Genomic DNA, 10,937 nt, shown 5'->3' with positions numbered 1-10,937 from the left:
TGGCCAGTTTTTCCAGAAAATCAGATGCTTTTCCAGAAAAACTTGCCAGCTGTCTACACTGGCTGCTTGAATTTCCGCAAAAGTACTGACTTCCTACTGTAAGGGTATGTCTACACTACAAAGTTAATTCGAACTAACAGATGTTAGTTCTAATTAACTTTGATAGGCGCTACACTAGCAAACCGCTAGTTCGAACTTAATTTGAACTAGCGTAGCGCTTAATTCGAACTAGGTAAACCTCATTCCACGAGGACTAACGCCTAGTTCGAATTAAGTAGTTCAAATTAAGGGCTGTGTAGCCACTTAATTCGAACTAGTGGGAGGCCCAGCTTTCCCTGGTGGCCATTCTGGGCACCACCAGGGAAACTCTTCTGCCCGCCTCCCGGCCCCGGAGCCCTTAAAGGGACACGGTCTGGCTATGGTGCCCGTGCCAGGTGCAAGCCTGCCAGCACCCAGCCAGCAGACCCTGCACCTGGCACGGCTCGAACCAGCCACCCGCTGCCACCCAGCCCTCCGCCTCTTGCCGGGACCAGGCTGGCGGCTCCCGGGAGCCTGCCCAGGTCTGCAAGAGGCGGGCGCCCGCCTGGTCTAGTGCAGACATCGTGGACCTCATTCACGACCTCCGCACTAGGAACAGGAAAGTGGCCGTCTAGGGCAGGAGAGCTGCCAGCCTGGCCACCCAGGAGCAGGTGTGCATGAAAATCAAGGTGGTCCACTGAGACCCCCGACCCTGAGCCCTGAGCTTAGAATGGCCGTACTGGGTCAGACCAAAGGTCCATCTAGCCCAGTAGCCTGTCTGCCGACAGTGGCCAACACTAGGAACCCTGGAGGGGATGGACTGAAGACAATGACCAAGCCATTTGTCTCGTGCCATCCATCTCCAGCCTTCCACAAACAGAGGCCAGGGACACCATTTCTACCCCCTGGCTAATAGCACTCCATGGACCCAACCTCCATGACTTTATCTCACTTCTCTTTAAACTCTGTTCTAGTTCTAGCCTTCACAGCCTCCTGCAGCAAGGAGTTCCACTTTCTGTTAATAGTTTGAAGCCTGCTACCCATTCATTTCATTTGGTGTCCTCTAGTCCTTCTATTATGGGAACTAATGAAGAACTTTTCTTTATGCACCCTCTCCACACCACTCATGCTTTTATAGACCTCTATCATATCCCCCCTCAGTCTCCTCTTTTCTAAGCTGAGAAGTCCCAGTCTCTTTAGCCTCTCTTCATATGGGACCTGTTCCCAGCCCCTGAGCATTTTAGTTGCCCTCCCCTCTCCCAACCTCTCTCTTCCCCTCTCCCACCTCCTTTTCCCAGTCTCCCCGAGTTTAGCTCAATAAAGAGAGTTTATATTTTTGAACACACATGTTCTTTATTTTGTATATCAGGAAGGGAGGCTAGGGAGGGGTAAGTGGAAGGAGGTGAGGGAGGAATGGGGTACGAGCCCCCGATGGGGAGGACTGGGGTGGCTCTGCGGGCTCCTCGGGGTGGAAGCTCTCCTGCAGCCCCCCTATTGACCCTTCTCCCCGGATGGCACCCTGGGGCAAGTGCAGCCGGGCTGATGGCCGAGTGCTGTGATGTGCCGAGTGTGGGCACTCAGGGCACTCCAAGCCAGGACTGCTTTGCTGTCCCTCATCGAGTTAGACAAGCGAGCAGGGAACCCTGAGAATTGTCTGTCCGGGGTGGGGGTCGGGTCCCTTTAAGCACAGCCCTCGGCTAGCCTGAGACAGCAGCTCCACGCTCTAAGTCCTAATATGATGCCCTGCCGGCACTGCTTCCGGCCAGCCTTAACCTTGGTTCAGGGTCCACTCAATGTGGACATGCTAGTTCGAATTAGCAAAATGCTAATTTGAACTAGTTTTTAGGTCTAGATGCACTAGTTCGAATTAGCTTAGTTCGAATTAACTAATTCGAATTAAGTTAGTTCAAATTAGTGCTGTAGTGTAGACATACCCTAAGAAATCAGTGCTTCTTGCGGAAATATTATTCTGCTCCCATTCAGGCAAAAGTCCCTTTTGCGCAAAAGGGCAAGTGTAGACAGCTGAGATTTGTTTTCCGCAAAAAAGCCACAATCGCAAAAATGGCGATCGGGGCTTTTTTGCGGAAAAGCGCATCTAGATTGGCCAGGACGCTTTTCCGCAAAAAGTGCTTTTTCAGAAAAGTGTCCTGCCAATCTAGATGTGCTTTTCCAAAAATGCTTTTAACGGAAAACTTTTCTGTTAAAAGCATTTCTGAAAAATCATGCCAGTCTAGACGTAGCCCATATGTTTATCAGTCAATTAAAATTAACCATGGACAGTGTCGCTTCAGCGAAGACGGGTGGTCTATGTTTCAACTACTATTAGCCTGCCTCGTATACTGAACTCCAAGTGAAATTATCAGAATTTGCCTCTGAAAGGAAAGAATTGGGTTTCTTTTCCTGAAAACAAGCAACCATTCAGTGGTGACAGAGGAAAGAAAAAAATGGACGCCACAGCCACATTGAAGTGCTTGCTTTTTACTCAGTGGACCAAAAAGTCCTTCATAATGCTTGTCTCTCTCACCATCCGAAATTAAAAGAAATGATTTCTCCCATCTGTTTCTTTGCGTGGGCCGGGGGTGGGAGAGTGGTAGATCCCTGGCTGATGCTTCAGTAATGGGGCTGGCTGTGGAGCACAGGAGTGTGCAGGATCGCCCCACAAAAAGGGAAGATAAAGTCAAACACCTAGGTGCAAATATAAGATGGGAATCGTCTCCCTATGCATGCAGCATTGGAGTCTCAGTAACCTTCTTTTTATTGAATCGAGGCAGTTTAGGTTGCAGCTGAGATCGGACCAATCAAGAAATGAAACTCATGTTGTGATGCAGCCTCTTGTTTTGAGTGGAAACGGCCATTTGTTTATATGGGTTAGGAAAATCCCAGCAAAGAGAATAGAAACAACTCCATGTTCCACAACTCAAGCAGCAAGTTCTGAACAGTGAACAATCCATGAGTCGTCACTACGAATGGTTTGGGGGAAACTCCTTTCACTGAAATTAGCTTTATAGCTACAGTTTGTCAAAGACTTTTGAGAAACACATTTTTAATAACTATGAGCTCCTTGTGGGTGATTTGCAAACAGAAAGCGGGCTGGATTCATTTAATCAGGTGTTTATAATGGTTAACATAACCAGCTATATAGTTAAGAGATTACTCCACTTTCTGCTTATAATAACCTGAGCCCTGCTAGCTTCTGCTGTCTGAATGGGATCCATTTTCCTAGCAGCACTTCTGCATTTGGACTATAGACCTACAGAAAGTTAGTCAGTATCAAATGGAGATGGTACAATAATTTCCTGGCAAAACGTGCTTCCTCTTAGCCTCCTCCCCCTTTTAGCACCCATCCCTACGTCACTGATGGTAGTTCCTATTACTAACTGACATCATGCCCAGTTTAGGATTGTGTTTTCCTTGGTGCTTTTAGGATTCTCCACATCCCAAGAAGTCTTCAGAGCTGGGTAAAGGTATTGTTACGTGGTGAGTGACTCTACTCCTCTCTAATCCCTTTGAGACGGACCTATCCAACTGCAAAGGACTTTGCAACTCCGTATTCCTAAAACAAATATGGAGCAGGCGCCCAGGGCAAACATAATGGATCCCCCAGCTCCTGAAGTAGATTCACAGCATTTTTATTCAATTGCTTTGAAGGTGCAATACCAAAAGTGCCTTTTTCTCTCACAGACACACCCTTTCCCCCAATCTGTGTCTCTTCTAATTGCAGTAGTTTTCCAACTGGTACAGGGAGCAGGTGTTGTGGCAGCATTGCTCAACAATTCCCCTCTTTGCTTGCTGGAATTCCTGTTGCTGGAATGGCAGTTCCACCTCATTCTGCAGATGACCATTCACTGCCAGGAAACAAAAAAAAAAAACACACCTTATGGATACGTTTAGAATTACTGTTGGCTGTTATAGCTCGGCTGGGGCACCTCTTTCTAGTGACCAGTACTTGTGATCTAGAGCTGGTTGGAAAATAGGGACAAGCTGCATGTATTTTCCTTTGACTTGTAGCATCCAAAGGCCCTGTATTTAGGGTGACCAGATGTGCCACTTTTATCAGAACAATCCCAATATTAGGGGCTCGGTCTTGTGAGTTGGAGCAAACAACTGCACTGCCCACAGGATTGTGTACAGAGCCATCTCATCCATAGGGACAGCCACCTCAGGCCCTGCACTTTTGGGGCAAGGGGGCCCCCCATGATGGCCACCCCAACCATCCTATGGACGGGAGGGACCAGGGGATTACGGAGGCCCGGTCAGGCAGCAGGGGTCACCTCCCTGCCCCCATACACACTCACCACATAGGCAGCAGGAGCCAGAGCAGCCCAGAAGCGAGCTCGGCCTACCCCGCTGCATGTGGCTTTTCAGCAGCATCTGGAAGCAGGAAGCTCCAGTTCCTGCCGCCTGCATGGTGAGTGTGAATGGGGGGAGGAGGTGATCCCCGCTGCCTCTGCCTTGCCAGACCCCTGTAATCACCCAAGCCACATTGCTTGGGCAAGGGGGTAAAGGAGTAGCGTGAGGGGAGGAGCAGAAGTGGGATATGGAGAGGGGCGGAGGAAGCTGCCCTGACCAAGAGCCTAGGGCACTAGAGGGAGTTGCCCTAGACCCTGTGCCCACTTTAGGACAGCCCTGATTGTGGATCTTGGATAGTCTCTCTTCTTTGGCTGCACATACCCTAGGACTGGAAAGGGTACACATTTATGTTTAGTGAAACATTTTGAAAAAGAAAAAAGGAATATTTTACAAAACATTTCAACCAATTTTTCCAGATTTTTTGATTAACTGAATTTTTGGTCAATAGAAATATTTGGCTTTTTAATAGAAAACATGGAAAACTTCAAATGAAATGAAAACTTTTGCTTGGAATTAAAAAAAAAAAAACCCCAAGCAATTGTACAACTCCAAAAGTTGAGATGAAAAATTGTTGACCTTTTCTATTAGTGCATCGCGTTCCCACCTGCTCTTTGTCTTTGTTTACAAGTTCTTTGGAGCTCTTGGTTTTATGTTTGAAAAGCACCTAGCACAAAGGGGCTTCCTGCTCAATTGAAATTTTCCAGCCAGTCCTTTTACTGTCAAAGAGAGTATCTTGAAAAGGAGCCCACTTACTCCGCACCTCAGTCAGAACAATGCTACAATGCCACTGGTGCCCAAGTGAGCTCCAGATTTCAGCACCATGGTGTTTTTACCTGGGGAGCCCCTCTTTGCCTTAGGCTATGTCTATCCCTAAGGAGAAAGTCAACTTAAGATACGTAACTCCAGCTACAAGAATAGCATTGCTGGAATTGATGTACTGTACTTTACATTAAATTTCCGCAGCATCCCCATTGTAGGAGGTTGACAGGAGAAAGTCTCCCATTTACTTCCCTTACTCCTCGCGACCCTGTGGAGTACTGGGGCTGACGGAGGCGCTGTCAGTGGTCGATTTAGCAGGTCCTTACTAGACCTGCTAAAACAAACCCAGGACAATTGATCTCCAGAGCATTGCTCTCTTGAGAAGTAGAGTCAAGACCTTGGAATGCATCCAAAGTCTTGGGCCACCATGCAGACAAGCCTTGCTCTTCCTTCAAAAGTTGTGCCAGCTGTCTGAGAAGAGCCTTGGTGCCTGTCTATCACTTCCATGTAGTCCATGAGGCAGCATGAAGTGCTTCATGAGCCCATCAGGAGCTGGGAATGGCACTGTTCCTGGCTCCAGCTTTCCATGGGAGAAGACAAGTGTGAGCCTGCAGTGATAATTCCTACAGCCTGGCAGCATGTCGCTGTACTGCTTGATCAACCAGCCATCCTTTGCCTTTTAAAATAAGTGCTTCAGTTGAATGATGATTTCCCAGAATTTGTGCAGCGGCTACCACTGTGGGATCCGGATTTGTGCCTGGGATTTCTAGGCTCTCCCTCTGTACTAATCAATAATCAGCATCATTTCTATGAGGGAACTACTGAGACATGTTGTGCCCTAGTTTTCTCCCTTCCATCACTTGTCATACAGACATCCCCTTTTCTGATTGGCCACCCTCCGATGGAGAAACATCTTCTTGTTCTGTTTCAGCAATATCTTCCTACCTGCGTACACCTCACCTGTGAGTTCCTGTGTAAAGAGGAGTGGCTTACAAAGTAAAAGAGGCTCTAGCGAGCTGCAGGAGATGCAAGTGGGACTTCTGGAAAGAACTGACTTACCTAGGGGCTGCTCAAGGTCCCGTCGGGCTTTCGGAGAGTAGAAGAAGCCCCTTTCTCCACACACCAGGTAGAGGGCCTCCACTAGGTGTGAGCCACAGAGGTGCTGGTTGGCAGCAGCATGGCTGATAGGTGGGCCAGAAAGAGCAAGGAGGGCCAGGAGAGGCAGTGATCGGATCCAGAGAGCCATGGCGAAAGAGGTGAGACCTAAGAGAGCGGCAGAGAGAGGGAGAGGAGGAGAATGAGGCCGATAATGAGCTAGAGACAGGGAGGAGAGCGTTTAATATGAGGCTTGTGTCATCATGCATCTTAAACTCTTGGCAAGAGATTCAATGCAAGATGATGGGAGGGCTCTGCTACCAGTCCATGAGAATTATGGGTGAGAGGGTGCTTTTATGTATCCCAGCAACAGGAAATCTTTTGGTGCTTCCCACAAAAATAATATTTCAAAGCAGCATGTACCCAGGATGTATGGCTCATGTCTAATTTATCTGCCCCGGGGGCTCTTCTCCCAAGGAACTTGACAGGACCCTAAGTGCCTGAGTATGAAATAAGAGAGCTGCTCTTCTGTACATCAGCCACCGCTCACAGCCTCGGGAGGAGAATGCAAAGAGAGCTGAGGATCTCCCCAAATCCTGGGGCAGCAATCAGTCAGCATTCCTATCACCAGCGCTGAGGGGTTGTTCTCTAGGAGTTCTTAGAGCAGGGTGAGCCTTTTACAACCAGTAATGCTAGTCGCACGAGGCTAGCTATGGGATGGCTACTCCACACACCAGGACCGGGGCTCTAGTCTTTTGAACGGAATGCTGCAGACCCCTTCATTCGGTATGTTAATCCCAAGACGCACGCAAAAGGGTGACACAGGCCCACTCAAGCAACTTCTGCTTATCCACAGAGCAGGCACAACGTGTGCCATAGCTGTGCCAGCTTCCATACCCATCCTACCAATGCATTCAGCCATGGCCTGGATAAGAAGGCAGTCCTCACCCAGTCATAAAAAACTAAGGGGGGCACTTTAAATTTTAGCTCAAATTTGCTTAAAGCCCTGTGGGTTTTTCTCCCTTCCAGCAGGTTACCCCAGCAATAAATACTTGAGAGGAAAGCACTCAAGATCGACTTTAATTGTTCAGTCTTGTCGGTCATCTCATCCCATATCCGGTGCCTCTCTGTGCTACAAACATCACAAAACCGCGATGGCTGCGGGCACTAGCTAGCACCCTTGTTTGCTGTCCTAGCAGAGAGACCACAAAGACTGAGCAGGTGTGGATGCTGCCGTTCTAGAAGCTAGTGTCCTAGAAGTAACATATTCATGCCCAACTTTGAGATTCTTTGCCAGGGGTGCGGGAAATTTTGATTCCTGTGTTGTGCTGATACTGCAGAGAAGCGACCTCATCTGCCAGAGCTGTCAAGCCGATACTGTTCACTAGCACTACATTCTCCTAAGAAAAGGGCTTGGGAAAAAAGCACAGATAGAAGCTGAGAGGATAGCGAGGAAAATGGACTTACCTAATGAGGTGCAGCAGGACAAGGGAAGTCTGCTTGGAGAGGCAAGAGTGACTGCGCCATCCTCCTTCCCTGTATTTATATCCTTCACGTTTGTCCGAATAACACAGGAGTTATTCAGAACTCCACCTTCTCAGCATGCCCAAGCCAAAATTTTTGCTGCCTAGGCACATTAAGTCCCCAGTGCACAGTGTCAACAAAGTGTTTAGGAGGGCTAAGATAGAAGCAACAGTTTGCAGTTTCCATCTCATTTCACCTGCAAGCCTATGTTTGCTTGGCAGAAGCTCTGCCCTGAATGGTGGCAACCCTTTTAGCAGGAGATAATGCGGCTATTAAAGCGCTAACGATTACACTAATGCCGGGCAATAGGCACTGCTGGGATTGAGGAGGCTAAGTGGCTGCCAGTCTCAACAGCTGTTTCTGAAGTGTAAAATTAGAGAAGAGCAAACATGTTAATATGTTAGGTTAATTTCATCCCACTGAGTAACTGATGCTAGGCTGGAGCTGTTGATGAGATTGTGCTAGAGCCAGGTGTTAAGGAGGAAAGAAAACACTTCATTAGAAGGAAGGAAATCTGAGGCCAGGGATACTGCTTTAGGTAAAATGCAGGACAATGTAGCACTTTAAAGACTAACAAGATGGTTTATTAGATGATGAGCTTTCGTGGGCCAGACCCACTTCCTCAGATCATTTTGAAATGAGGAAGTGGGTCTGGCCCACGAAAGCTCATCATCTAATAAACCATCTTGTTAGTCTTTAAAGTGCTACATTGTCCTGCATTTTGCTTCAGCTACCCCAGACTAACACGGCTACATTTCTACCACTGCCTTAGGTAAGTCTGTGTGGGGCAAAAAAGAAGCACTGAGATGAATACGCAGGTGTGTCTTATACAAGGACTGGCTGGAAAACAGCAAAAAACATGAGACCTCTGGAATAGCCAAGTGAGTGACCCACATTCAAGTCCCTACTCCATCTGAACACCCTACTCCAACTTGAACTTGGGTTTTCCATATCCCAGCTCTATTTATTAGCCAACAGGCTATTCAGTGATGGCGTGCTTGCTTACTCTCTCTCGTTTTGACTAGAAAGTGATTCTGGCCGTGGGAAAACTTCCCTGGTGAACATTTGTTTGAGATAGACATGTTTCCATGAAACCTTTTGGTTTCAATTCAACAGCATTCAATGGAGAAAAGATCTGTCAAAAAAAATCAAGCAGCTCTATTCTAGAGCTATATTAGGAAGAATGGCTTTATTGGTAGCACTCTCACCTGTAGACCGGAAGGCAGTGAGTCCCAGAATGGGACCTATGCTTGTATGTGACCTTTAGAATGTGTGATGAGGTGGGCGATGCTGTTGTTTTCTTAGGGCTTCTCCACATTAGAGATTAGCTTTAAGTCTAGCTTACTTTTTCCCATTAACCCATCCCCCCTATCCAGACAGAAACCCCCTCAACTGTGGGTTGCTGGTAACAGTAGTCTGGGCAACTACCTTGCTTGGTGGCTTACAGCAGGCTGTTATTTTGCAGTGAAGTCACATTTTCTCATGCTAGCCTGAATCCAGGTTAAGTTAAGGCTGTAATGTAGACGTATCCTTCAAGATGGGCTATCTATGGGTATGTCTACACTACAAAGTTAATTCGAACTAACAGACGTTAGTTCGAATTAACTTTAATAGGCGCTACACTAGCACTCCGCTAGTTCGAATTTAAATCGAACTAGCGGAGCGCTTAGTTCGAACTAGGAAAACCTCATTTTACGAGGATTAAGCCTAGTTTGAACTAGCTAGTTCGAATTAAGGGGTGTGTAGCCCCTTAATTCGAACTAGTGGGAGGCTAGCCCTCCCCAGCTTTCCCTGGTGGCCACTCTGGCCAACACCAGGGAAACTCTTCTGCCCGCCATCCGGCCCCGGACCCCTTAAAGGGACACGGGCTGGCTATGGTGCCCGTGCCAGGTGCAAGTCTGCCAGCACTCAGCCAGCAGACCCTGCACCTGGCACGGATCGAGCCACCCACCCGATGCCCCCCAGCCCTCCCCCTCTTCCCGGGACCAGGCTGGCAGCTCCCGGGAGCTTGCCCGGGACCGCAAGAGGCGGGCACCCGCCTGGGCTAGTGCAGACATCATGGACCTCGTCCACGTTCTCCGCACTAGGCACAGGAAAGCGGCCGGCTAGGGCAGGAGAGCTGCCAGCCTGGCCACCCAGGAGCAGGTGTGCAAGAGATTCAAGGGGGTCCACTGAGACCCCCGACCCTGAGCCCTGAGCTTACAATGGCCGTCCTGGGTCAGACCAAAGGTCCATCTAGCCCAGTAGCCTGTCTGCCGACAGCGGCCAACCCTAGGGACCCTGGAGGGGATGGACCGAAGACAGTGACCAAGCCATTTGTCTCGTGCCATCCCTCTCTAGCCTTCCACAAACCTTGGGCAGGGACACCACTCCTACCCCCTGACTAATACCACTCCATGGACCCAACCTCCATGACTTGATCTCTCTTCCCTTTAAACTCTGTTCTAGTTCTAGCCTTCACAGCCTCCTGCAGCAAGGAGTTCCACAGGTTGACTCTTTGCTTTGTGAAGAACAACTTTCTGTTACTAGTTTGAAGCCTGCTACCCATTCCTTTCCTTTGGTGTCCTCTAGTCCTTCTTTATGGGAACTAATGAAGAACTTTTCTGTATGCACCGTCTCCACCCAACTCCTGTTTTTAGAGACCTCTATCCTGTCCCTCCTCCGTCTCCTCTTTTCTAAGCTGAGAAGTCCCAGTCTCTTTAGCCTCTCTTCATATGGGACCTGTTCTCAACCCCTGATCATTTTAGTTGCCCTCCCCTCTCCCACCCTCTCTCTTCCCCTCTCCCACCTCCTTTTCCCAGTCTCCCCCAGTTTTGTTCAATAAAGACAGATTCCATTTTTGACCACAATTGTCCTTTATTTTGTACATCAGGAAGGGGGGCTAGGGAAGGGTAAGTGGAAGGAGGTGAGGGAGGAATGGGGCACGAGCCCCCGATGGGGAGGACTGGGCTGGCTCTGTGGGTTTCTGGGGGTGGAAGCTCTCCTGCAGCCTCCCCCAGATGGCAGCCTGCGGCAAGTGCAGCCGGTCTGATGGCCGAGTGCTGTGATGTGCCCAGTGTGGGCATTCCGGGCACTACAAGCCAGGACTGGTTTTCAAGCGGGGCACCCCTGAGAACTGTCTGTCCGGGGTTGGGGGTCGGGTCCCTTTAAGCGCAGCCCTCGGCTAGCCTGAGACAGCATCTCCACGCTCT

General features: G+C 48.9%; 1 protein-coding gene across 1 annotated transcript; it reads right to left on the bottom strand.

The window, feature by feature from the left end:
* Positions 1–2,844: 2,844 nt before the first annotated feature.
* On the bottom strand, positions 2,845–7,960 carry INS (insulin). The gene is made up of 3 exons (XM_006134914.5): positions 7,690–7,960; positions 6,187–6,390; positions 2,845–3,863 (listed from the first exon to the last, which is right to left on the bottom strand). Exons 2-3 carry the CDS (start codon positions 6,371–6,373, stop codon positions 3,730–3,732), a joined length of 321 nt encoding a protein of 106 aa, XP_006134976.1. The 5' UTR covers positions 6,374–6,390; positions 7,690–7,960; the 3' UTR covers positions 2,845–3,729.
* Between the last annotated feature and the right edge of the window lie 2,977 nt (positions 7,961–10,937).

The sequence above is a fragment of the Pelodiscus sinensis genome, chromosome 5 (genome assembly GCF_052426305.1).
Source record: "Pelodiscus sinensis isolate ZL-2025 chromosome 5, ASM5242630v1, whole genome shotgun sequence".
NCBI classification, from domain to species: Eukaryota; Metazoa; Chordata; order Testudines; family Trionychidae; genus Pelodiscus; species Pelodiscus sinensis.
The sequence above is the reverse complement of the archived record's forward strand: the minus strand, read 5'-3'. Positions and strand labels throughout refer to the sequence as shown.

Coding starts and splice junctions, on each gene's coding strand:
- INS (XM_006134914.5), bottom strand. CDS start 6,373: ATGGCTCTCTGGATCCGATCACTGCCTCTCCTGGCCCTCCTTGCTCTT. Junction 3,864..6,186: donor GGACCTTGAGCAGCCCCTAG/GTAAGTCAGTTC, acceptor GTTTCCTGGCAG/TGAATGGTCATCTGCAGAAT.